We start from the raw sequence: 27,601 nt of genomic DNA, 5'->3' as shown, positions 1-27,601 counted from the left end.
TGTTTGTGGGTTTATTTATATTCACACTTGAGGCTGTGTCACTGATACCAATGTAACCGCTCTCCTCTGCAGGTCGCACGAGTTGCGGTCCAAGATCGTCTCCCTGCAGCTGCTGCTCTCTGTGCTGCAGGGCGCAGGTCCGGTTTTCCGCACCCATGAAATGTTCGTCAATGCCATCAAACAGTATTTGTGCGTGGCGCTGTCCAAAAACGGCGTCTCCTCGGTGCCCGAGGTGTTCGAGCTCTCTCTGGCCATCTTCCTCACCCTGCTCTCCCACTTCAAGGTCCACCTGAAGATGCAGATTGAGGTACAGAATCAGTGCCGCCTGAGTGGGAAGATGACATTTAAAAAAAAAAAACTGAACATTTAGACTGGAAGAGCTCATTTGGTTTAAATATCACACTTACATCTGACAGTTTTCTTCTTTTCTTTACCTTGACTCAGGTGTTTTTTCGGGAGATTTTTCTGACCATCCTGGAGACATCGACCAGCTCCTTCGAGCACAAGTGGATGGTTATCCAAACGCTAACACGTATCTGTGCAGGTATCAATCCACTCACATGAGTTTCCCATCAGAGCCAAACCAAGAAATAAATTATAAGTAGCAATAAAACCCACAAATAACACTAAAACTCTTGTCAGACATGGAATACATGTCTCTGTTATTGTGATGGCTTCTTGTTACAGAGACACCAGCTACTTTAACCTTACTCTTACAGCTTTGTTTAGACATGACAGTTTATTCATAGACGGAGACAAGTGCTTGCACAATATACAGCACCGTCTGCTTATTTCATAATGTCTGACAGTGGAGAAGCACAGAATAAAAAGACAATGGGACTCCTGTTTAACACTTGTTTACTTTACTTTAAAACTTGGTAGTCCACCCTGTTGTTTCTAAAATGATTTAATTACCCGGTAACATCTAAAAATTGTCCTGCTTTCTGAAGGATGTTCTGTTTTGTAACACGTTCCCCTCCCATCAGATGCTCAGTGCGTGGTCGACATCTACGTGAACTACGACTGCGACTTGAACGCCGCCAACATCTTTGAGCGACTGGTCAACGACCTGTCTAAGATCGCTCAGGGCAGGAGCGGTCAGGAGCTGGGGATGACTCCTCTGCAGGTACACACTCAGGATTCAGGATTCAGCCTCACTCTGATGCTTCTTTCTAGTATAAACAACACAGCAGCATAAGTTTTGAATTGCATCGACACCAATATGTTTTCATTTTAAAACGGCATTTTCAAACCAAAAAAACCATCTCTGTCCAGACAAGTGCTTTATCTCCATATCAAATGATCTCAGTCCAGACCGTTACATCTGCAGACACACATACCTGAGCAATCACGCACACTGGGCATGCTCAAGCTGGTGCAAACTGGAAGCAGATTGTCTTCTCTACAGTTGATTAGCTGCAAGAAAAATATTACCAATGGAAAAACGGCAAAGTCAGCTGCCAGCCGACCAGATACCAACATACCTCCAGAGTTTTCAACCTAAAATGCAACTGACATTGTTTCTAAAAGTCTGATTTCATTGCTCTAGAAGACAAAACAAAAACAGTATGGGTGTATTCTCATAACCACTGACCACATTACCTACTTGTAACGTGGTCAGTGTTGAGACAGGTCCCTTCTGATGCATGACATCCTCAATTTTCTATGTTGCCTCTCCCTCTTTTTCATTCATTAACATAAATAGTCAGATACATATGACAACTTTTTATTTACATTAGATAAAATAGAAAATATAATTTAAATGTATTTCCACAATGCAGCAGCTTCCTTGGAGTCTGAGCACACAAAGAAAAGGCCTAGCCTACTTAAAGGTGCACTTGTTAATTTCTCAAAAAGTTTTAAGTTTAAAAAAACATAACAGCATCGATTCGTCCCATTAAGAATCTCGATGCATCTTTAAAAAGATTATTTTCGGCACCTCTACTAACACTATAATTGTGTGTGTGTGAGTGTATGTTACGGTGAATGAACTTGTGTACGTGTACTATGATTTCCGCAGGAGCTGAGTTTACGTAAAAAAGGTTTGGAGTGTCTGGTCTCCATCCTCAAATGTATGGTGGAGTGGAGCAAGGACATGTACGTCAATCCCAACCTTCAAGCCAACCTGGGTGAGTGTGAAGTGGACAGTAAATACAGTGGGGAAAATAAGTATTTTATCCCTTGCTGTTTTTTTGCTCTTATTTCACTCGATCAAATGTAAATTAATGTAGAACCTTTATATGATTATATTATTTCTGGATGTTTTGTTGATATTCCGTCTTTCTCTGTTAGAATAAACTAACCATAAAAACTATAGACCGCACATTTCTTTGTGGGGGAGCAAACTTACAAAATCGGCAGAGGATCAAATACTAATTTTCCCCACTGCATGTGGGCAGCACACAGGAGGATGTATTTCATGTATTGTAATCATTGTGCATGTGTGTCTATGTGATGTGCTTGCAGGCCAGGAGCATCCGTCTGACAGTGAGGGAGCAGAGCTGAAGCTCCCGGAGCAGCTGGTGGGACGTAGGGACAGCATCAGCTCGCTGGACTCCACCGTCTCCTCCAGCGTCCCCGGTTCCCACCCGGACCACCCGGAGCAGTACGAGGTCATCAAACAGCAGAAGGACATCATTGAGCACGGCATCGAACTGTGAGCCCCTTTGTCTTTGTCCGCCTGGTTGGGATTCACATCAGGATTAGTTAGGATCAGGATTTATTGACAGAACAGTCCCTCAGCGTGGAGGATTTGCACTTTTACACCGTTTCTCGTTCTAGAGAAACTGAACATGGATCTTTCTCTCTGCTCTTTCTATAGCTTCAACAAGAAGCCGAAGCGGGGCGTCCAGTACCTACAGGACCAGGGCATGCTGGGCGTCACAGCTGAGGACATCGCACAGTTCTTACACCAGGAGGACAGACTGGACACGGTGAGGTTCTGACTTACTTCACACTCTGCTCTCAGACAGTTAAAACAGTTCATTCAGGTTAGTAATCCTCCAACCACTTGTCCTGTGCGCCCACAGACCCAGGTGGGAGAGTTTCTGGGAGAGAACATCAAGTTCAACAAAGAGGTGATGTACTGTTACGTGGACCAGCTGGACTTCTGTGGGCGGGACTTTGTCTCTGCGCTCCGAGCGTTTCTGGAGGGCTTCAGGCTGCCGGGAGAGGCCCAGAAGATCGACAGGCTGATGGAGAAGTTTGCTGCTCGCTACCTGGAGTGTAACCAGGGGTAAGGCTTCACCTTTATAAGTGAAGTTTGTGTCAACTTACAGAGGTTTATTAATAATTCTCAACAACATACCACTTCATTTTCTAACTGTTGCTCTGATGTGCATCTTGTTCTGCAGACAGACTCTGTTTGCCAGCGCAGACACTGCCTACGTGCTGGCCTACTCCATCATTATGCTCACCACAGACCTGCACAGCCCTCAGGTGAGAGCTTTGTGGTGTTTTATGTCCTGTCACCATCATTACCACATCATCATTATGTGGGCCATTGTCTAATGGAGGAGGCCGCTATGTCTCATGTCTCTGGAATAGTTACTAAGCATTTACAAAACTTCTTCAGGCACTGGCGTCACCTTATACTGTTGGTTTAACATTCCTCTTATGGCTTTTAAAGCACTTCATGACCCAGAACTATATTTTTGAATTAATTGCCGCTAATCGACATGCTGATGCTGACTTCTGTCTGATGACCTTAGACCTGCAAAATTAGAATCTTCTTTAAAATTGCTTCTGAATACATTTCTTTCACAAAGCTTTTGATCAGTCTCCTTTATTTACCTTTATTTATATACAGTTAGGGATGTCACGATTACTTGTTTTTGCAATTAACTGTGGTATTAAATGCCACAATTAATTAATCGTAAAGATTTCTAAATACCGTCACTTTCCAAAAAAGATTATGTTGGAAACACGGAGGCAGATGTGCACCAAAGTAAAGATAAATGAAAGAAATACTGGTCCATTGAACATAACGTACAATTGGTAGGAATTTAAATGTTAGCGTGTCATTTGTGATAAAAAATGTTTGGTATTTGGTATAGATGACAATTAATGATTTGAATATTTAAAACACTTCCTCTGGAGGATTAATAATTGGTTATATATTAATAGTAGATACTTTAGTGTAAATAATTAGTGATGTAATTTGTATTTTGACTATATTTGATTTTACACATTCATATGCTGTGAAATTAATTAATGTATAATAATTGTAATACCGTAATTATTTCTCTGACAATAATCGTACAAAGAAAATCTATAATCGTGACATCCCTATATACAGTAGGGCTGGACGATTATGGCAAAAATCATAATCACGATTTTGGTCAATATTGAAATCACGATTATTTACACGATTATGGGGGGGGGTACAGAATTTATAGCTTGACCATGCTACATTATTACCTTAAATAAACAGTGCCAATGTGTGTTTAAGGTTTTTAAGTTTATAATTTTAAATATTTATTCAAAATGTATTTAAAACTTTTTTTTTTAAGTTTTATGATCCAGCAGCAGAAACTATACAGGATGTTTAGCTTAACTTTTCTACATTTTTACCTTGAATAAACAGATTTGGAGTAATTGTCATGGTTTAACTTATTAACTCATTGAGTGCCAGCCCTTTTATAAAATGGTCAGTGCCAGGTGCCAGCGTTCTGGGGCATTTTGAGTAATATGTCAAGACCCAGAGAATATTTTGTACTATGACTCTGAAAACACCAAACAGCTCAAAGGAAAGAGGAGACTCTCTATTTAACTAGGGAAAAAAACATTTGTTTGTACCTTGTTCCATTCTTGATATATCTTAAGTTGAATAGAGCCTGGTTGCACCAAAAAGACCACTTTTTTTCTAGAAAGCTGAGAAAAATGCATTTTTGTGAAAGAGTCTCTCAAGAAAAATAGTGATTTATCCGTTTTAATTTTGGCTTCAAAAACATGTAAGACATTTGAAAGTTTCATTTCACATGTTTTTTCATTGACCCCCCCCCCAAAAAAAAACAAAAAAACAACAACAACAACAACAACAACTAAAATACAACAAGTACGAGCGGTTGCTGCCCCCTCAGCCTCTCCTACGCCCCCCTCCCCTCCCTCTCCTCCCCCCTCCCCTCTCCCCTCTCCCCTCTCCTCTCCTCCTTCTCCTCCTGCTGCTGCTTCCCCTCGTCTCTGAAGGGAGGGAGACGTCGTGGCGTCTTCAGCCTCTGTGCTGGACGCGGCCGCGGCAGCGACTCACCGCGCTGATCTCTCGGTTCGTCGTCACGTCGGTCACTGACTCCGCGATCCGCCTCCGCTTTCGCTTCGGCATTTTGGTGCTGATCATCTAGATGAGTTTACCTTTCCTGCCTCCTCTGATCACTTCATGCTGGAGCTATGCTAACAGCATCCGTGGCTAAGCTTTCCTCCAGCTCCACGTTACACTTGTTCCAGGCTCTGCCCGTCGTTTTCTCTAGAAATAGAAACTTTTTCCGACTTTGTTATCTCCGTACCGATCGCGCTCGTCTTCTCCTTCTTCTTCACTTCTTGCTCTGATCTACAGTCTCATTCGTTCTACACATCCCAGAAGCCCCAAAATTACTCACAGTGTGCGCGAGAGCGTCCCCATTTACCAGCCGCAGAAAACTGCATTTGACGTCTATGGACGTCAATGGCACTCAAGCGTTGGATTTTGATTGACGTCCATAGACGTCAATGGCACTCAATGAGTTAAGAGGGAGAATGGAGGCTCTCTGCTTCCGTGTGTGTCGCTTATTGCGTCTCTGGGATGAAATCCAACCTGGGAAGATCAGAGCCTCCGCCCCGCTGCGCTGTCCCAGCTCTCGTCACAAACGCACCCCATAACTTTTTTTTTTTTTGACGCGCCCCATAAGTGATCTCTTGTTTATGACAGATTAAACTACACAAATACACGTCGTAACATCGTATAACGACGTTATCCGCCGCTCTACAGATTGCTTTGTAAACATATGCACAGTCATGTAGCCTACGGGCCGGGGGAAGAGGAGGAGGAGGAGGAGGAGGAGGAGGGGGGTTGTTGTTGTGCGGCCGCTTTGAGGAGACGAGCGAGTGTTTTAAATGATTATTTCCCGTTCATTCGTCCTGAGCGGTGGCCGCTGCTCTCTCTTCACTGGCGCTGATCTTTAAACGCCGCCGTCAACACACGAGTGGACTCGTCCACAGCATTAACTGGAGAGGAGTGCAGTGCAGGCGCGGGGGCGGAAGCGCGCATGTGTGTTTTTCAGAATAAAACACCAATAGACAAAAAAAATAATCGTTTATCTTCGATTACAGTGTTTTTATGATCGTGAGAAGCCAAAATCGTAATCACGATCAAAATTCGATTAATCGTCCAGCCCTAATATACAGTATATTATTTTATAATTTTATCCTTTTGAAGCACCTTGTAATCTCTGATTCTGATCCAAACTTTTCCATGATATTTTTTGAAGTCACAACAAAGTTCTTTCCAGATCAAACAGAATAAAAGCAACATAGCAGTTTTGCTTTACTTACATTTGATCTGGAAAGAACACAAAATGTGTGTTTTACACCCGATCAGACCAAAAACAAGCTGTCTACATTAGTGGGGGTGTGTTGTATCAGGTGTTGATGAAATGTGACCCAGGAATGACAAATCCATGAGCTTTGATACTGTACCTGTCGGATGTGGTGGCTTTTAAGACTCTGAGAGTGGCAGCATCTTACAGCTCAGGATTATCATCATAGTGAAGGTAAATTCATTCTTTGCAGCAGCTTCAGTGAGATAAACAGTCAGACTGACCACAGCAGCAGTTTCCTCTGTCTGCCCTTTTGCTGCTCACCGCTGTGTTGATTTACCTGAGCCCTCTGTGTTGGCTGCACACACAGGCCTGTATCCGACTCCACGCTGCTCCTCGCTAATAGCCGCTGCACCTGATTTATCTCTGCTGACACGCGACTGTGACAGAGGAAACCGTGTCTGAAATTTAAAGTCGGAGAAAAAACAGGTGTGAAATATTTCACACTGTGACACACAGACAGACTTACGGCAGGAAAGAACAATGAGAGAGGACAACAAAGAGAAAGATGGGAACACGGCATCAGGCAGTAAAACACTGTAGTGGCAGTGACTCCTCCTGATTCTCATTATGTGTTTTCCTGCCTTTTAATGGCTCAACATGTCCAGTCCTGACAATGTGACACCCACTGATGCCTGACAAGTGTGTGTGTGTGTTTTTCTTAATTCACACATATGCAATGCTCGAATAATAGGAAAATGTTTTTTTTTCCACTGCATCACAATCTCCCACCTCTTTTTATAAATCACCAACTCTGTCTCTACATTTTGTCTATACATGTAGGTGAAGAACAAGATGACAAAGGAGCAATACATCAAGATGAACCGTGGCATCAACGACAGCAAGGACCTGCCCGAAGAGTATCTGTCTTCTATATACGACGAGATCGCAGGCAAGAAGATCGCCATGAAGGAGAGCAAGGAGTTTTCAATCACCCCCAAGTCCACCAAGCAGAGTGAGAGCTTACACTTGACACAACTACAACTCAGACTGTAGGCTTGTCACAATACCAGAATTTCAGTAGTCAATACCAATACAGGTAAATTCCCACGATTGTCGATACTTATTTGATACCACAATTAAAAACAAAACAAAAAAAACTAACCCATGTACTTTTAAATTCGTTAGGGTGCTCTTAAAAAAAGAAAACAGAAAAAAACGATTTAACATCAAACTTTATTGTATTTAAGCTCCACTGTGCTTTAACAACTGCTCACACTGCACAGAATTTAAAGAGCATTTTTTGCGTGTCGGCATTGACTTTGTACCGAAGTATCGGTTCTTGTGACAACCCTATAAGACTGTTCTTTCTGATACTATTCACTATTTGCTTAAAACTCACAACCGTGTCCTCCCTCCAGGTGTGGCCAGTGAGAAGCAGCGGCGTCTGCTGTACAACATGGAGATGGAGCAGATGGCGAAGACAGCTAAAGCTCTAATGGAGGCCGTCAGCCACGCTCAGGCCCCCTTCTTCAGCGCGACACACCTGGAGCACGTCAGGCCCATGTTCAAGGTTTGGCGTCAGAAACTTTAGCTCTTCATTTTCAGAAAAACAACCGAAGCAGAGTCAAAGACAGTGGTTCCAATGTCTTGTCTTCTTCCAGCTGGCGTGGACGCCCCTGCTGGCAGCGTTCAGCGTGGGACTGCAGGACTGTGACGACCCAGAGGTGGCCTCGCTGTGTCTGGAGGGCATCCGATGTGCCATCAGGATCGCCTGCATCTTCAGCATGCAGGTCTGCTGATGTTTATCACACCGAATAAGCCAGATGTTTTCACACGACACGCTCCTGTGTTTCATTCTAGTTGCTTTTACTTGTTAAATGGACTTGGCGTTTAGACTGTGTTGTGTCTGGCCTTTGTGTCTGTAGTTGGAGCGAGATGCGTACGTCCAGGCCTTGGCCAGGTTCACCCTGCTGACGGCCAGTTCCAGCATCACGGAGATGAAGCAGAAGAACATCGACACCATCAAGACCCTGATCACTGTCGCCCACACGGATGGAAACTACCTGGGCAACTCCTGGCACGAGGTGAAAATGAAGTTTTATTCAACCTCAAAAATGTTGGATAGAGGTTAGAATACCTGCACTTTTAAATGTTTGCATCTTAAAAATGGGAGAAGATGAAAAAAAAACTGTCGCCCCCCCAAATGGTAGAAAGAAAATCCTTAAACACTTTGTTCACGTTTTATTTTACATTGTCTTAAAAGAGTACTATCAATTGTTAATTGATCCCAACTGGCCAAATAATGATCAGAGATGATCCTTAGTGATGCATTCCTACGATTACTTTACTTTGAAGTAAAATAATATTAGCAACTTTATTAAATTAAGAATTGACTGATCAGATTTTGATAATAAAAGTGCTCATTTATGATCACAGTTAAAAGGATGTTTGTCTGAAAAACACTTTTCTGTCTGTTTTGTAGATTCTGCGGTGCATCAGTCAGCTGGAGCTGGCCCAGTTGATCGGCACAGGGGTGAAGACGCGCTACATCTCAGGGGTGGTTCGGGACAAGGAGACCGGCATCAAGGGCTTACCCTCGGGAACGGAGGAGTTCATGCCCTTGGGGCTGGGTACGACACATGTTGAATTCTAGCTGTAAAGAAACTGCACTCAGAAACAATGACAATGGTTTTTCTTACATGTTACCACATTTATATCAAACAGCACTGAAGCGTTGTTCAGTGTGCTGTTGAATTTGGTGTGTGTTACTGTAAACTGTGTGTTTTGGTGTTGCAGGTAACCTGGTGGGAAGTCAGGACAAGAGACAGATGGCTCACATCCAGGAGTCAGTGGGAGAGACCAGCTCTCAGAGTGTAGTAGTAGCTGTGGACAGGTGAGACAGACCAGACAGAACAATAATAGAATAGTCAATTAGGGCTGCTCCCGACCATAGAGTTTCTTGGTCCACCAGTAGTTGTCATTTAGGGCCATTTGTCATCTAATATATAATATATATGATTCCAGGGCTGAGATAGAATGTTCAGTAATATTGTAACAGTTTGCTACATTACAGAGAAATACAAAGCAGTAATAATATCTCTAAATGATCCCAGATTTTAGATTTCTTGCCCAACATGATATTAATAGTAAACTATCTAACATTTTTTGATTGATTGTTTTATTTAAGTGTCATGCACATTTTCTTTTGTGCCCAGCCCATATGGGCTTACAAGACACTAAACATTGAAATACATATGTTCAAGAGTGGCTATAGCGTGTCGTCTTAGAGGACAGGAAAGCAGAATTAAAAAACAAAACAAAAAAAACAACTGACAATGTGTGTGTGTCATGACTTGTTGTATCTGGCCTTTTAAGTTAAAAGCCCTCTAGCCTTTCATACACACTTCAGTCATATAGACTTGACTTGGCTCCAAATGTTTTTTTTTTTCTGCAATTAATCAACCAATGAAAATTAGGTCGACTAATGACTTCTTGATCAACTAACGCTTGGTGGACTATTTGGGGGCAGCCCTATGATCAATGCGTGATCTATAATTTGTGTTTCATGATGAAGGAAGAGTTGTTTCCCTCCAAACATTAAAGCTCGTCTTTTACATTAACAGGATCTTCACTGGCTCCACCAGACTAGATGGAAATGCCATCGGTGAGTGTGTCTGTCTTTGCTCCTGCCATCACTATCTCTGTGCATCCTAAAGTGTAGGAAAAGTCATTCACAGTGTCGCTGTTTTAAATGTCTCCTCCAGTGGACTTTGTGCGGTGGTTGTGTGCTGTGTCCATGGACGAGCTGGCCTCGGCGCACCAGCCCAGGATGTTCAGCTTGCAGAAGATTGTGGAAATCTCCTACTACAACATGAACCGCATCAGGCTGCAGTGGTCTCGAATCTGGCAGGTCATAGGAGACCACTTCAACAAGGTCGGTAAACTGGAGTTTTGTAAAATTCCTCACAAGAAAATCCTTCATTGTGCTTCATCCCCATGTGTTTTAATGAGGTGTGATGTGGCGTCGGGACAGGGTGTTCCTGTGGTAGCTCTCCCTGCTGCTCTTTCCACTCTGATGTACCAAAGTAGAACATGTTTTGAGCATGAAGTTGCACGTTCACATTTTAACAGTGTGTTCAGGTGCCCCTCAGCACTTTGGATTAGTTTTTATCTCCTGCCTGTCTGTTTCATCCTTGTTTTTATCAGCAGCAGCAGGAGGGCGTTTATCACTCTGTACCCTGCCTGCCCAGCATGGGGCGTCAGGCGCACAAAGTCAGCCCGGAGCTAGTTAGCACAGCAGAGCATGTAGTGTTTTTGGTGTCAGATTTTTCCCTCAGGAGCTGATCTACACACACACACACAAAAACAGAGCTAAAAGAGTGCTAAGAGTGCACATTTGGCAACCGGAGCCAACTCCATATGATTAATGATGCTGCTCAGTAGGAGCCTGATATTTTAATTAGTAGCTGATATATCATCAATTTTATTTATGTTAGCATTATGTTAATAGGTTGTTGTGGTGCAAGTGGGTGGCTGAAGAAAGAAAAATCAACTAATGCAAAACCATGATGATTATTTTCATAAAACAGTGTGAATTTAATGTATGATTTATTCATCTTGACTTCTGTGTTATATACAGGTGGGCTGTAACCCCAATGAAGATGTAGCCATCTTTGCCGTGGACTCACTGAGACAACTCTCCATGAAGTTCTTGGAGAAAGGAGAATTGGCCAATTTCCGCTTCCAGAAAGACTTCCTGCGGCCGTTTGAGCACATCATGAAGAAGAACAGGTAGACGATGGTTTATTATGGGCGGGCAAGGTGGGACATCTTAAAGGAACAAAGTGACAGGATTATATACACGTGGATTTTCATGTTATCCTTTATGTCGTTTACAGGTCCCCCACTATCAGAGACATGGTGATCAGGTGTGTGGCTCAGATGGTTAACTCTCAAGCAGCCAACATCCGCTCCGGTTGGAAGAACATCTTCTCAGTGTTTCATCAGGCTGCCTCCGACCACGACGAGACCATAGTGGAGCTGGCCTTCCAGACCACCGGCCACATCGTCAGTGAGTATGGCTGCAGCTGTTTCCTAGTGGCAAAACCCACTAACAGAATCTGTGCTGTGTGACGATGGGACGGATCCTCGGTTCTGCAAACAACTGAACCAAACAGCAAATGAAATCAGCGACTCTCATCTGACTCTGTCCATTTTTTTCCCATCACTTTCTCCTCAGTGAACACTTTCCAGCAGCACTTTGCAGCCGCTATAGATTCGTTTCAAGACGCTGTCAAGTGCTTGTCGGAGTTTGTGTGCAACGCAGCCTTCCCTGACACCAGCATGGAGGCCATCAGGCTCATCCGACACTGCGCTAAATACGTCTCAGAAAGGCCACAGGTGGGTACAGCTGACCCGTAACAGCTCTGTGTTACAAAGTATCGACAGTTGTCCAGATTGAACTATGATGTAACGCACCTTTTGACCTCCTGTCTGGTTGTGTCTCCAAACAGGCTCTGAGGGAATACACCAGCGATGACATGAACGTCGCCCCTGGAGACCGGGTGTGGGTTCGTGGCTGGTTTCCTATTCTGTTTGAGCTTTCTTGTATCATCAACCGCTGCAAACTGGACGTCCGGACCAGGTAAAGAACAGCTCAGTGTGGTGGAGAGGAAGATGTGGATCAAACAGTGTTAGATGGAAGATAAAGTGTAGATTTTTTATTTCTTTAGGTATTATGTTTTATACCTAGGGAATTTGAAATGATTAGCTGATTGATTAGTATCATCAACAGAGCGTAAATCTGCTACTATTTTGATCAGGAGTTAATTGTGTCATTTGATTTAATAGAGACTTTAAATGTTTTTTTTCTCCTTTTATTTCACACAGTTCAGTGGGTATTTCATTGGCTAAATGCTTAAAAACATTATTGACAGGTTAATCAACAATGTTGATCATTAGTTGATTATTCAACTAGAAATCGTTGGCAGCTTAATACAAATAGTACGCATTTACTAAAGTCTATATAGTCACACATATTTAAAATGTTTTACGCCTGAATGTACACCTGCAACAAAATCCATGTATTTTAATGCCTAAATAATTAGTGTTATACCTTTTAGTTATCTCGAGTGCACTCAAGCACCTGTTACTAGTCTGGCTCCTGGCCATTCAGATATTTATACACTGGACCTGCCACGAAACATTTAGCCCCATTATCAGTGTTTAACCAAGCACAAAGTGTAATAGAGTGTAATAATGATCGTCTTTAAAAAGATGATCTCACTGAAAGATTCAGGGCTAAAGCTTCTCACCGGTGTTGTTGTGCCTGCTCTCTTCCTGCTGGCTGCTGAGCTTTAATGCAACAAGTCTGATGTCTCAACTGTTTTGTCTTTGTCTCTGACAGAGGTCTCACGGTCATGTTTGAGATCATGAAGAGTTATGGCCACACCTTCGAGAAGCACTGGTGGCACGACCTCTTCAGAATCGTCTTCCGCATCTTTGACAACATGAAACTCCCCGAGCAGCAGACAGAGGTCAGAGGGCATTGGTTGTGTTGTTTTTTTTTTGACAAGCCACTTGATCGTTTTAAGGACATTGACCTGTGTGACATGCAGAGCCTGGAGACGTGCGCTGACATACAGAATGAAAAAAGTAGATGAGTTTTTAAAACCTCCTCGTTCCTTCTTTCCTCCAGAAAACAGAGTGGATGACAACAACGTGTAACCACGCACTGTACGCCATCTGTGACGTCTTCACCCAGTTTTATGAGCCACTCAGTGAGATCCTGCTGGTTGACATTTTCACACAGCTACAGTGGTGTGTGAGGCAAGGTGGGTGTTCACATTACGCCGACTGGTAAATCAGAGCGCTCACAATTCAAGCTCTTAAATCACGGATGAAACACCTATGATGCTTTGTCAGATTTACACACCAGGTACGTTGGTGTTGTGCTGATCAGCTGGATTATACGTAGACTTTAGACTTTTTAGAGGACAGAGCAAGGAGGTAACATTGGGGGCAACACACATAATACAACATATAGACAGAAGTGTACACTTCTGAGAGACTGGTTAAACATTAGAGGAAAAAAAAAAGGTGCAATGTCCTCGGAAATATTCACATTTTCTACACTCATAAAAAACAACCTGCCTTTGATATCTCAAAATTAAAGATAATGACATAGTAATAACTTGAATGATTGAAGATGGTATTCTGTTGCCACAAAACCTTACTTAAGAGCACTTTTGGTCCTAACCAGATTTATATAATTTTTTTACAGAAAGCTTCTAAATAAAATGTTATTATCACAGTGAATGGGTTACATGGGCCAGCCTGTGATTTTATTTGCTCTAGCCCAGATTATAAATAGGAAAGTAAGAAGATTTTGCCCGAAATGTAGGAGGATAAAGGAACTGAAATGTAAATCCCTGCAAAAACTCAAACTGAAACAATCCTCCATTCAGCGAAAGAGAATAGTGTAGCCCTCCTTCCTGATAATTTCTAATCGGCTACTAAATATGAGCATTGATTTCTCAGGGATATCAAAGTGACAGCTTCATCATTGCATGCCAAGGAGAGCCTATTACCACTGAGAAAATCCTCAAAAAAAATATTCTGATTAAAAGCACAGCAGTCTCTTGAACTGTGCCCGGAAATATGAATAGTGAGCTAATGAAAGCAGTCCACCTACATCACAGAGTTTGGATCCAACTCTGCTCTGCTGGTGGATCTCGGTCCCTGACCGGCACCTCGTGAACCTCGGTGAAGTAGTGGAGTGTTTGTACGTAGCAGCTGTGAAGTCATTACCTCCTTCTCCCGCAGACAACGAGCAGCTGGCGAGGTCGGGAACCAACTGTCTGGAGAACCTGGTGATTCTGAACGGGGAGAAGTTCAGCCCCGAGGTGTGGAACATCACCTGCTCCTGTATGCTGGAGATCTTCCAAAACACCAGCCCTCACACGTGAGTCCACACACAGCGGCTGGACTCGGGTCCACTTACAGCTGCTTCAGATTCAGTCAAGTTAGACACATTAAACTGGTTGTAAGACAGAATGCTAATGAGAGAGAGTCATGGCTGCTGAATTTTAGTTACGGTGCTTTATTGCTGTGACAGGATGTAAATTTCAACACTCAATTCACAGTCTGTCTTGTTTGCTTTACACGTCAGTTTGTTGACATGGCGACCGGCTGGACAGGATGAAGAAACTGCTGATGGAAAACATTTTGTAAGAAAACAAATAAATTCACTCACAGACTAAACAACAATTATGTGCATCACCAGCAGCTGTACAGATGCTTTATGCGTTCAGCCAATGAAAGGACAGGTTACATTCCCACTGTATCACAAGTCTGACACTGTCACTGTGGGTGGTGTTTTCATTCAGGAAGCCGATTTTGACACTCAGTCCCAGAGCAGCTATGACCGAGCTCTGTCCGAGAGAGGACACAGTCAGATGTCCAGCGACGACACCTGGAAGGGCAAGTCCAATGCTAGTGAGTACACACACACACACACACACACACACACACACACACACACACACACACACACACACACACACACACACACACACACACACACACACACAAAGTCTGAAAACCTGTAATGGTGAAAAAAAACCTCTTGTATCTCATCTTTTGTCTCTAAACCTCATCTATGTTTTGTGCTGCAGGAGTTTCAGACCAGAAGCTGTTTGCTGGGCTGCTGATTAAATGTGTGGTTCAGCTGGAACTAATCCAGACCATCGACAACATCGTCTTCTTCCCGGCAACCAGCAAAAAAGAGGATGCTGAGAACATGGCTGCTGCACAGGTGGGTCACACCAGCTGCTGTCAGATTTTATATCCACATCGTCCTGTATTCAGTTGTGATCATCTTTTGCTATTTGAATTTGTGAAGATGATTCTGAGTGTTTGAAATTATATGAAGAGGTGATCAAATGTCAGATCAGACAGGGCACTGTTTTAAAAAAATAGTTTTTAACTTTACAAAACTGTACAAAACATACCACAATAAGTGAATCAGTTTACACCTGGCTAAAATGATGTGTAACTTTGTTTCCCTGCAGCGAGACGCTCTGGAGGAGTCGGAGGCTGAGGGAGGGGGGATGGGCCAAGATCAGGGTATGTACCGACACATGACCTCTGCACACCTCTTCAAGCTACTGGACTGTCTGCTGGAGTCACACACCTTCGCCAAGGACTTCAATTCCAACAATGAACAGAGGACGGCGCTCTGGAGGGCAGGTAAATAGAACGGGGAAGTCCTCTGTTTAGTTACTTCTCTTCTTGGAGTTGTATCCATGCAGTGTATATGATAGAATGATTTTGAAAACGTGTCCAGATCATGTAACGTCAAATATCTCATTACCTTGAAAGGTCTCTTAATAATGACCTAATAAGGCACCATGTGTTCTCCTAGTTTTACAATGTGAGCTCAATCCTGAAAGCTCAGCACAACACTGTTGTTCCCTGACTGAAGACTGATGTTTTCTGTATTTGGTGAGCCGGGTCACAGAGAATGATCTGAACTGATCAGGTCTAACATAGTTAGGTTTGCTTTATAAAACATGTCATTCTTACTAGAAACCATCTTTTTGAAAACATCTTGTCAAGAAGTTAAGCTTGTATTTGTACAAATTTGCTGCTGCTGCTGCCTTTATAACAGTAGGGAAATAGCAGGAAATAGGCCAAACCCAAACCAGGGGCGTTGTGCTGCATTCACTGCCTCAAACATCCAAATGTTTTGGCATTTTTTGCCCTGATAGAGGACTAGAGAGGAAGTGAGGAGGGGAGAGAGAGAGTGACAGGCTAATGTGTAACGCAGGTTCCATGAATGTCTCAGTCCCACATCATGTGTCTTTACCACTAAGCACTGTGTTGTAGTTGTCTTCTTTTAAACAGTAATCATGTCTCTTCAATCTGTCAGGTTTTAAAGGAAAATCTAAGCCCAACCTGTTGAAGCAGGAAACCAGCAGTCTGGCCTGCAGCCTGAGGATCTTGTTCAGGATGTACTCTGACCCTCAGCTGCAGGACTCGTGGACCGACATCCAGACACGTCTGCTGCTGTAAGTACAACATCAGGGACCACTGCTGTGTTTTCAATAGTTACATACAAAATAATCATGTATGTCTGGCTTTGGGTACACAACACTTACATGTATCAGTGTGAGCTATTTATAGCTGGTTTTGGAAGTTGTTAAATAGAGGAGCAATATCATGTTGGTAATGTTGGAGTTAAATGAGATGAACACAAACATCAGATGTTGTCTGTTTATTCATATCAGCTACCAGGTATGGCAGTATCGTAATATTAGGGATTATTAGGGATGCACGATAACTATTGGTACAGATAATTATCAGCCCTATATTGACTGATAATTTCAGCATAATTATCAGCCAAAATACACAGATAAGTCCTATGATGACATTTTTTGCCGATTATTAGAGCCAATTATAATTAGCTAACATCGCCTTGATTTTGTTGATTTGAAACAATAACAAATGTTGATTTTTGAAGAGTCATAACTGTTATTGTATTTATTTTGTTGTGATTACAGTAATGATGTTGGTTACCGGTACATTATTTGGTGAAGTCAGAGGCAGAGCTATACTATTAAATTCATCTTTCCTCACTACATCTTAGCCTTTCTTTACTTCAGGTGTGTGCATAATATATATAAACAATAAAACATTAAAAATGTTATTATCGGCATCGGTTATGAGAAGCAGGAAGTTATCTGTTATTGGTATCGGTGGGAAAAAGAGTTATGATATTGTTGGTAATAACTATCACTTAGTTAATAATTAAACCTTCAATAAATAAGCACCAACTACGCCATTTCCACCAAGTGCAGCACTGGTGTTTGTTTGGGGTTGAGTGGAGCTCATGTATTTATGAACTGTACACCATGTGTGTAGAATATATTGGCATGTAAGAGCTCGGTTACTGAGCAGAAGAATATGTACCAGTAGAGACCAGAAGTATGAGATAACTTTCTTAACCTTTTTAAACCCAGGTTCAGGATGTACAGTCTGGGCTTCCACTCCAGCATCATAATAATCATCATAGAGACCAACTTGTTCTGCGTACACGGTGTCTGAGAAGCAGCTGTGTTGTGTTGATGTTCATCCTCTCTTTGTGTGTGGTGTGGTCTCTCTCTCAGGGTGTGTAGTGAAGCTCTGGCCTACTTCATCAGTCTGACCTCAGAGAGCCACAGAGAGGCTTGGAACAGCCTGCTCATGCTGCTGCTCACCAGGACGCTACGGCTGCCCGATGACAAGGCAGGAACACACACACACACACGAACACGCGCAGTTTACTCACAACTACACATTAGTCAGAAGACGGACAGGAGAGGACAGGACAAACAAACATTATGGAGGATCAGAAATTAAAGAGAGGCTTGCCATGGAAGGTTATTACGGTAGTTAAAAATGAACTGAATGGAAACAATAGGTGCTCTTTAGGTTGACCCTTTTGTATTTCCTCTCTTACTTTGTATTTTTGTTATTTATTTGTATGCTGTGAGCTGTCACGTATGATTCACACACTCTCTGTGTGAGTGCATGATTCATGGATGATTCATGGCAGCCTGTGACTCAGGGTTTCTTTTCAGGGCATTTTAGGCCAAAACCGTAGCAGCGCTGAGTTGGAAAACAACCCAGCACGCAGCTTGAAGCAGTAGGAAATGTTGGTGTCGTGCTGCCAGCTTTAGAGGAAAATGCCAAAACGCCACACAAACCACTGCATCAACAAAAAAAAAATGTAACAGTATTGTAAAAGGAGTGGTTGGCATCACTGTGTTGTGCAAGGCCTGCTGTGAATTTTGGGAAAGTCTTTGTGCTACAAATCGTGTTTATTTGCTTGAATGTAATTTCGTAATTCAGTGAAATTGCCATGAAAGCAGAAAAATACAGAGAAATCATACATCAGCCAGGACAGAAATGGCTTCAGCGCACAGTTTAACTCCCTGCTGTGAACTCTGTGTCCTCCAGCAGCGCCCACACATCCCAGAGCAGCCGCCCTTCTTCTGTTGTGAACAAAAAATATGTTCTGATACGCTGCCTACATCTTTTTGGGGCTAAAACACATACATATATCCCTTTGCTGCTCATTTACATTTTCTCACCCTCTCCTCCTCTTCCAGTTCAAGCCCCATGCCTCTTGCTACTACCCCCATCTGTGTGAAATGATGCAGTTCGACCTGATCCCCGAGCTGCGGGCCGTCCTCAGACGTTTCTTCCTGCGCATTGGCTCCGTCTTCCGCATCGCTGCTCCCGAGGGTGCGACCGCCCGGACTCCTGCGTCCTAGATCGGGGTGTGGCACAGGAACAAGTGGACGGGACGGATGGGAGAAACTGGAGATGACGGGAGACGTCGACGTATTAAAAGAGACTTTTCCCCCTTTCTGAGACTGGAACAGATTACAGCAGGGGGGGGGGCTACAATCTGAGGAGGAAGATGACAAAGACTGTAGCTTTTCTCTCAGTTCAGGACTCTGCATTCAAGTGTTCAGCTTTTCTACTAATGCACCCAGCTGGTAGAGGAGTCTTCACCTTGTCCTTCCTCCCTTCTTCTCTCTCGGGGATGAACAGCACTGTGACCAGCACTCTCTGCTGACTGTTGTCATTCATCATCCCCCCACCCGACTCATCTCAATCTGTAATGACTAGAAAAGAACTGTAAACAAATAATTTATTGATATTGTTGCGAACCCTGTACCTGATTTTTAAAAAAAATACTTAACACAAAAGTATATCTACATGCTGAAAGCAATTGAACTTATACCATTGAATTTGATGAACCTTACATTTGCCCTATTTGCGAAAATCTCCTTGGCCGCCTGTGCCTGTTAGAAAAATGATGACACCATCAGTGTCACGCTTATTGTGAGTTTGGTGATCTAATCAAAAATGTGTTATGGTATCTGAACCCTCATGTATCAATACCCATCCCAAAGCCTTGTTTGTCACTTTTAATGTTTATGTTCAGTCTTATTATTTGTGTGTTACCCAGAAGCGGGCTGTTGCCATCGCATCTGACAACAATCTGCATCTCTTACAACACTATCAAAGATACAATGCAGCTTTGTTTGGGATGTCTTTGCTCTGTGTGACACGGCCGTCCTGTCGTCTTTATCGTTCTTGCCTGTCAGTGAGATTTTACGACTTATTTATTTTGCTCATTTTCTTTTATTTGTTATGTGATTATTTTTTTCAGGATAATGGCTGGTTTACAATGAAAGGTTGGTGGAAAGACTGGCTGCTTCCCGCTGCCATTTATTCCTTCATGTGTTGACCCACTAAGCCTTACACTGAAGGACTTAACTTGGAGTCAGCTCCTCTTGGCTTTAGCATTACAGCTGGCTTAGGAAACCTTCCACTAACCCATCGATTGGCCCTGTAATGTTGCACAGTGGTTGTTTGTTTCCCCCCCACACGCTTTTGCACATCTGTTGCAGACTTGTATTAACACCACCCAGCGGACCAACTTTCTCTGAGCGGTTGGAGCGCCCATCAGTGTTGTCAGATTCAACAGTAGAGTTCAGCCACAGAAGGATTTAGGAACGGAGCACAACCAAAGCTCGACTCTGACAGAGATACTGAAATCTCTGCATCCTGGATCCTTTGTAGTCTATTCCATGCCTTTTTAAAGAAGGATGTATGTAATTATTTAAAGTGCATTTAAATATTTTTTGAGAAGCATTCCTTCCCTCGCAACTATGGATGTCTACTTTTCTTCCCTACAGCAAGGGAATATATAAATATATATATACAGTGAATGAAAAAGGCAGACTGTAAAGTTTTCAATGTAAGATACATAGAAATGAAAGTGCTATACGGTTCTATACATAATATTGTGATGTAATCTTCCAAGCAATTGGTGAAGTAATCAATAAACCTGAATTCTGATCCACTCCAGTCACAATTGATTCAGTTTTAAAGTGAACAGTTTGGTCAAACACAGGTGCAGCAAATAACATTAACGACTGCTGCAATCATGCGCACTATCTCATTAATTAATGTCACCTGCTAAACCTGAAAGTTAAAATGTGAGTTGCTCAGGGGCACTGAAGCCAGTTTTAGCCCTGCAACATTTGCATCACAGTCTCTTTAATCACAGGTCAAACTCAGACTCATATTTGCATTTAAAATGAACCATAGTTGTAAACTGTAAATGTGGAGGAATAATTTCCAGCGCGTCTATACAAAGATGACCAGAGCGTGGCGCTGTGCCCACACTGGTAGCCGTCCTGACCTCGCGCTAGTTTTTTGGGGTAACAAAGGTTACCATGGAGACCTCTCGCATCCTTTGTTTGGCTAACCAAAGTGGAGTAATGCCTGACAGCTGCTCCACGGATTCCCGTTAAGAAAGTGCCATGTTGTTTAGTCCACAAACCAGTGAGTAGACAGACAGACAGACAGACAGACAGACAGACAAACGAGCATGAATGAGTTGGAGTCAACCGCCGAGTTAAATAATTAACGCCGGAGGCTCCGACAACATGAACCAGATGAGTTTTAGCTAACGTTAGTTAGCGCTAACGCTAAACTGGGACGCTCTTCCCTGCTAACACCGGCTCGTTGTCGGGTCAAAACAGGGAGCGACTCATAAATACCACTGTCCCGTGTGAAGACAACTCATTTTCTCCCTATTGCTGCTGTTGCAGAGTGTTGACGCTGGACGAGGCTGCCGTCTCCGGCTGTTCTCCGGCTGCTGACTCGCTGAGGTTACGTAGGGAGCGTAGCGTAGCTGTGGGCGGATCTGCTGTAGCCAGTAGCTAGCCAGGCAGGCTAGCAATGACGGATGGGATTATTCCTGCCGGGGTCTGGATTCTGAGCCACCAGACATGATTTTATGGAGACCACCATACAAGTAAGAGCTCCTGGTCAATTAACGAATGTATTTCCAGAGGGGGGATGCGTTCTTGGCATTTTGCGGGGTCGTGAGAGGAGTAATGGTAGGAAAAAGGTGGCTTTTCCTCTCAGGATCCAGCCTAGGGAAGGCGGTCGAAGGATTTGAAAGAATGCGTAACCACAATTATGTTTCCTGCTAGCTTTTTTCCTCAAATGTCATCCTGCTTAATGCGAAGTGCACACGTCCACTGTGCTTAATGATTTAGCCGGTGCAAATACACCGTTTCTGGGGTGTACAAGCGTACTGGGAGCGACTACAGCAAGAATCAGTAGGTTAATATGATAGTGACAGCCATCTTCAGCAGCCACCTACAGTAACGATAGTACAGACGGGGCTGGATGTGTGTGTATATGTGTGTAATGATTTGGTTATAAATTAGTTTTTTCAAATGCTGATCCCGGGTGTGGTGAAGTGTGTTTAAAGCTGCAGCTTAGGGTGGTGTCGCAAAGTGGAATTTTTATGCGGTGTGATTAAAGGTCCTTGCCCAGTGTTTATGACAGGAGACTGGGATGGCTTTGCTGCCTTCAGGGGCTCGCACTAAGCCCGTTCATCCGCGAGTAAATTCAATTTGAGAAATGTGCTTCTTCTTTTTTTTGATTTGAATTAGAAAACGTGTGGGATGATCAAAAAACAAAAACAGTAAAAAAGCACAGTTGGACAGCAGTGACGGGGCTAGAAAGGAGGAATGCGGCAGGCAGTCGTGTCGTTTATGTTTTGGTTAATACCCTAAACAAAATGTATGTGACAGATAAAATGTGAACAAAAGGGTGACAATGACCTCCCGTGCTAGGTTATTATACACACAATCGGGAAAAAATTTAAACCGGTTTCTGTAATTGTTGCTAACACTGTTTACTTACAGTTCATAATGTAGGATAGAAAACACAGCGTTTTGTTAGGGGTTATTTTTTACCAGATGGAGTTTTTCCACTGGGTTTTTAAAGCCAGAACAGCGATCGTGAGCCACATATTCAGACATCTCTGAAGGCGTCTCTGTTACGTAATAGGAGGGCGGGCTGGGCATGCAAAAGAGACGTGGGAGGAAACGTTCAAACACTCCTTCACACAAAGTGGCTATCTTACATTCTTGGATTTTGACAGCTTTTTGTACCAACACACACAGACTGACATCCGATTTCGGGACGTTTTTCCAGAAGGACACGGTGATCGAACCGAGAATAACTCCATGTGATTTTTATTTATTACTCAGTACAGCTGGTAAGACGCTCACGTTGTTCTTTCTATCTTTTATATAGCCGTCATATCTGATTAACTATAAGAGTGGATGTAAACTGATGTTAAACGTGGAGGTTTAGGTAGATAAGTGACACGACCAGCACGTACAGAGGCTGTGTGTCGCTCCTGCAGCCTCGGCTTGGTTTATCTGTAAGTTACAGTCCAGATTCCACCATAATAAACACGACCTCGGCCTCCCGCTTGTTTTAATTTAGTTAATATTTGAACGATTGTCATGGTGAATGTTGCGTTCAGGTGCCACATTTCGTCGCGACTCGCTGGTATTCCTGTAGGAGCTGCTGTGTGGTGTTTACATCAGTGCTTGGGCTTTTAAAACGCGAGCCACGTGCTGGGAGCTTGGGACCATGTGGCCATTGTAAACACTGCTGCCTTGTGGCTCTTTATCTGCCATGAGAGGCAGTTTCTGGTCCGTTTGAGTGAGATCAGATTAAATGTAGGCTGTGTAAATCCAGGATTTATTTATTTATTTGGGCTTATTTGGGCTTGATAGAACTACAGTCGTTTGTTTGCTCAGGAGTAGCGTCAGTAGAGTCTGAATCAGACTTCTATTGTGCTGTTAGAGGGAGTAGTTGTACTTACTATTATGTAATGTCACCAGCAGTATTTGCATGGAGCTCCCCTCTCTTTGCCTCACATACTAATTATTGGGTGCAACAATTTATCATCTTAAATGTCAGTATGGTTAAAAGGTCAGGTTCTTGTGTGATAACCAGCAGACAGTTTGGGATCACCTATAGGTCATCTTCCTCCCACATCTTTTTGTGTGGACCAGTTCGGGACAGTGACAGCAGTGGATGAGGGAATGGCTTTGTCAGACAGCCGCCTACTCACATCGTCCTTTGTTTCAGGGATGTCGACTCACTTAGAGTCAATGTATTGGCCTCAGGTGGACATACATCTTGGATGAAGTAAATGTTTTGTATTCACTTTAGTAATAAACTTTGGGTTTGTGGTGTGAAAGATGATTGTTTCTTGGGCAGGAATATATGCTTATTTCATAGCAATCAATGTTAGGATTATTATCTGACTATTAATTATTCAGAGCACCTATTAATTATTAGCCTGTTAATCACTTGAATGTCAAATGAAAAATGAAATAGAAAATTTCTCAGCACAGTTTCCTGTCGTAAATGCCTGTTTTGCCTGGCCAACTGTTCCATACTCAATTCATCATTGCTCAAAACGGAGTCATGCAGCTAATGCTCACAAAGGACAAAATGACTGTGGCAATGTTTGAGATTTTAATGACTTAAATGATTAAGTGTTTATAAAAAAAAGACTTTTAATTTTAATTGGACATGTCAGCTGTTTCCTTTATAATGGTATAATGATCTTAGCCTTATAGGAATTGCATTTGACTTCTAATCAGCCAATCAATATCTCTCTATCTGTCTTTGCGACACATTTTCAACATATTAACCATCAATTCTGTTTTTTGTCTCTTAAAAACTGTTCTGTGCCTTTATTTTTGAACATTACTGATACTATAATCAATCTCCCATCTGACCCTGTCGAACAGATGTGAAATAGAGGGCTTATTCATATGTGGCAATCTGAACACCCCTGCAACTGCGGGTTTCATACATCAATGTGAAACCACAGAATTTCTCAAGAAATTGTTAAATATAATTGTCAATATATTTCCTGACTTTGAGTTCATTAGAAGTTCACTGCATTACAGTATGTACACAGGAACTAGCAAACTAGACTCCTTTATTTGTTCACTGAGACAGCTCATTCCACAGTCAGGTAAACAAGACAAAACCTACAGCTGAAGTGGTGAAAAAAGGTGGCCAATATCTACTATATGATGCATTTAGTCTTATAATGTTGATGTATTTAAAAGAAGAAAAGAAGTGTCCTTAATTACATATCTGAGAACAGAGATAATGATGATGACTTGTTTGTTTGGAAGCTGCAAGTGTTGGAGAAAAGTTATTTTTATGTGGAGACATAAGCGCATGATGTGGCAGTAGAGCAGTGTGTGCGTGAGTGTGTGTGACAGTAACAAAGACAACGTGGAGCTGAGATAAACAAAGTGTCTCAAAGCTCAGATTAGAGGTCAGAGGTCACTGATTGGGAGATGACCACTGTCTCCAGGGACCCTCGGGCCAGACTGTCCCTCTGATCTCTCCTCACCTAAACGTCACCTTCCTCACACCACCACTCACTTTGTCTCTCTGGGTGTCCCTTGTCCTCTCACTCTTTAACACACTCTCACTCACACACACACACACACACACACAAAAATTCGCTCTACCATCGTCTCATTAATATCAATGCCATCTGCTCCATATGTAACAGCCCAATTAGAGAGATGCACTTTGACCCTACCTGTCCAAATTTAATTTGGAAGTCTACAGCCGTCCCTGCACACTCCCCCCATCCCCACACACATATAATCACACTGCATGCGTATAGGCTGTCCAGACTTTGACCTTTTATTATTGTCTCTTTACAGGGCCTGAGCTGATTTGTCAGCCTTGTGTAGGTTTGGTTTTCAACCCCCAAGTGTCCTCTGCATATCAGTGGACCATGGTGATCTGAACGCAGGGAGAAAGCCTGGCACAGTGTGTGTTCACTCTTAACACAGGAAAGGCCTGACCGCCAGAGGAGCAGAGACGGACCGAAGCAAAGAGAAGAATCTAATTTAAACACAAAATGTCTCAAAACAGAGAACTGGTGGTTTTCTACATAACGTATAAACTCTCCCAGCGAAACTATCCTCTCACGTACATGGAGCTCAATGAGTCTCCCAACAGGACTGACGGGGGGGAGGCAGGGTTGGCGGACGAACAGCGGACAGAGACGCACGCCAACGGGACCTCTAACGGCACAAGTCCAGGAGCCCGTCCCGAGTCCCCGCAGCGGCAGCAACGGTTGCCGTCCACGACGAGCCTGGACGCCGTGAAAGAGGCCCTCCGGGACTCGGCCAACGAGTTCGAGCTGCGATACTCCCGCGCCTTCAGCGACCTGCACAACCAGCTTCACATCACGCCGGCCACGGCCTACCAGAGCTTCGCAAACGTGATGGACGAGGTGTTCCGGGACGGCTTCAACTGGGGCCGCATCATAGGGCTTTTCGTGTTCGGCGGGGCGCTCTGCGTGGAGTGCGTGGAGAAGGAGATGAGTCCACTGGTGGGCAGGATCGTGGAGTGGATGACCGTCTACCTGGACAACCGCATCCAGCCCTGGATCCAGAGCCAAGGAGGATGGGTGAGTCTCACACACACACACACAACACCGTCTGTTTGTGTTACAGTACAGGGTTCAGTTATATGGGGAACACAAGATGAGCTCCGACTAGTGGGCTTAGGGCTATTTCTAGAAATGTGTATGGACACCAATGGCTTGTGCCGATTTGATTGTATCAACAATGGTTTGGTTGTGTGTGGGATTTAAAATGTGGTTCTCTATCACACTTGCTGTTAAGACCAGATTTGCTCAAGTCTGTAGATGTCTTTTATGCATCATGTGCCAGTTGGTCAGCCGTGTCTCTGTCTGAACAGTGAGGCTTGATTATCTGCATGAACTGTCCTCAAGTGACACCGTGTCATTGGTTGAGAGTAGGATCCAACTGATATGAGATTTCTGGGGCCAATACTGATGTAAGGGAGGGAAAAAAAAACAATAATCAGTTAAATAGCCAATATTCCCCATGTTTACAAAAACAAACAAGTATCTCTTAGATGTTTTGGAGGCACAACATTTTACCATTTGACAATAAATTACTTTTGTCATCAACGCAGCACTGTGGTGAACTCTTGGAAATGTTAATACAATTAATAAAAATAACTAGGAAAAGGTCTAAAGCCTACAGTGAATAATTACACACTTGTCAGTCCTGCAGTTGTGGGGAGCAAACCTAGATAAATGAGGGAAGCACAAACAGGGAAGCAAGTGGATCAACCGATGAAGGGCGTTATTTCTAAATTAAAGCCAGACAGTTATCAGTTCACCTGCAAAGTTTGAAGGCACAAAAAAGTGTTTGCATTGGTTCTTGGCCAATAGGTAAGATACTGATACTGATACGCCTGATAGAGGCTCACATCAGCCCATTTAATTATGAACTTAGAACATACCGGTAGTTCTTTGTTTAATGTTTGTTGTGACTTGGCTTATGCAGGTGGCCCCAGATATGCCCGTATGACTACATTTAAATTCTATCAGCCTCCATGAGATTATGACATGGCACAGGGGTGGGGCTGGATCTGTGGGCAGTGGAGGAGATAAAAGTTCAGATATGATGATAATAATAATGGAGCAGAAAAAAAAGGCACCGCACAGCATTTGGAAAACCATCTGTGCTTTAAACGGTAAAAACATCATGTATGTTTGTGTGGTCAGCAGCTGGTTCAGCTGTTCTCTAATTGATCAGCAGCATGGAGCTCAATGAGCTGAATCGAAGTGGGAGCTTAACAGGCTACATCAGGGCTTTGTAGCTCTCTGCCTGGGGATCGAAGTTCTCTCATCACAGGGTGGGATGAAGTCCAGGGCTTTTACAGATAGCCCTTTGTTTTACTCCGGTCAGTTGATTGGCTGTTTTTTCCCCCCCTATCTGTCCATTTCTGTTCTCCTCCTCTGCCCCTTGTCCACTCGTCTGTTATGTTCTCCAAGACAGCTGCATGCAGATGAAAGCTCCATGTTTTCTTTTGTTTTTTTCCCGGGGTCAGTTTAAAGTGAGGCGCCCTGGTCCTGTATATCACAAGCGTGTGTGTGTGTGTGTGTGTGTGTGTGTAGTACAGTGAACTCTTCCAGGACAGTTAAGGTCAGCTCTTTTCCTTTGTGCCCGCCATTTGATGGTATGAAGGAGAGCGGGAGCGAGGGGAGGGGCTGTTTATAGTCACTGCAGTGCTGTATAACACCAGGTCAAGGGTTGATCCTATGGAAACCGACATACCATTGGCTG

General features: G+C 43.2%; 2 protein-coding genes across 5 annotated transcripts in view; both read left to right on the top strand.

Moving 5' to 3' along the window:
• The window catches only part of arfgef2 (ADP-ribosylation factor guanine nucleotide-exchange factor 2 (brefeldin A-inhibited)), a 31,585-nt gene extending 11,172 nt beyond the window's left edge, over positions 1–20,413 (top strand). For all 3 annotated transcript variants that reach the window (XM_083975785.1, XM_083975786.1, XM_083975784.1), the window contains exons 10-39: positions 73–307; positions 445–544; positions 987–1,126; positions 2,021–2,129; positions 2,467–2,656; positions 2,822–2,933; positions 3,030–3,235; positions 3,354–3,438; positions 7,353–7,524; positions 7,931–8,082; positions 8,174–8,302; positions 8,438–8,596; positions 8,995–9,142; positions 9,309–9,405; positions 10,136–10,176; positions 10,277–10,446; positions 11,152–11,303; positions 11,411–11,583; positions 11,752–11,912; positions 12,026–12,156; positions 12,919–13,048; positions 13,210–13,345; positions 14,337–14,475; positions 14,683–14,740; positions 14,900–15,008; positions 15,188–15,327; positions 15,584–15,761; positions 16,444–16,582; positions 17,681–17,798; positions 18,665–20,413. In XM_083975785.1, coding sequence (XP_083831911.1) covers positions 73–307; positions 445–544; positions 987–1,126; positions 2,021–2,129; positions 2,467–2,656; positions 2,822–2,933; positions 3,030–3,235; positions 3,354–3,438; positions 7,353–7,524; positions 7,931–8,082; positions 8,174–8,302; positions 8,438–8,596; positions 8,995–9,142; positions 9,309–9,405; positions 10,136–10,176; positions 10,277–10,446; positions 11,152–11,303; positions 11,411–11,583; positions 11,752–11,912; positions 12,026–12,156; positions 12,919–13,048; positions 13,210–13,345; positions 14,337–14,475; positions 14,683–14,740; positions 14,900–15,008; positions 15,188–15,327; positions 15,584–15,761; positions 16,444–16,582; positions 17,681–17,798; positions 18,665–18,829 — 4,174 coding nt within the window. In that variant the 3' untranslated portion in view covers positions 18,830–20,413. The remainder of the gene's footprint in view (positions 1–72; positions 308–444; positions 545–986; positions 1,127–2,020; positions 2,130–2,466; positions 2,657–2,821; positions 2,934–3,029; positions 3,236–3,353; positions 3,439–7,352; positions 7,525–7,930; positions 8,083–8,173; positions 8,303–8,437; positions 8,597–8,994; positions 9,143–9,308; positions 9,406–10,135; positions 10,177–10,276; positions 10,447–11,151; positions 11,304–11,410; positions 11,584–11,751; positions 11,913–12,025; positions 12,157–12,918; positions 13,049–13,209; positions 13,346–14,336; positions 14,476–14,682; positions 14,741–14,899; positions 15,009–15,187; positions 15,328–15,583; positions 15,762–16,443; positions 16,583–17,680; positions 17,799–18,664) is intronic.
• A 772-nt stretch (positions 20,414–21,185) lies between these two features.
• Positions 21,186–27,601, top strand: part of bcl2l1 (BCL2 like 1) — a 35,428-nt gene continuing 29,012 nt past the window's right edge. Inside the window, exons 1-2 of one of the 2 annotated variants that reach the window (XM_083976343.1) lie at positions 21,186–21,393; positions 25,154–25,908. In XM_083976343.1, the coding sequence (XP_083832469.1) occupies positions 25,354–25,908 (555 nt within the window). In that variant the 5' untranslated portion in view covers positions 21,186–21,393; positions 25,154–25,353. Of the gene's footprint in view, positions 21,394–22,516; positions 22,654–25,153; positions 25,909–27,601 lie in introns of those variants that run through there. The other variant, XM_083976344.1, reaches the window with a different exon arrangement.

This window comes from Trachurus trachurus (assembly GCF_905171665.1).
Source record: "Trachurus trachurus genome assembly, chromosome: 7".
In the NCBI taxonomy this organism is placed as follows: domain Eukaryota; kingdom Metazoa; phylum Chordata; class Actinopteri; order Carangiformes; family Carangidae; genus Trachurus; species Trachurus trachurus.
This window is presented reverse-complemented; position numbering and strand designations above follow the sequence as displayed.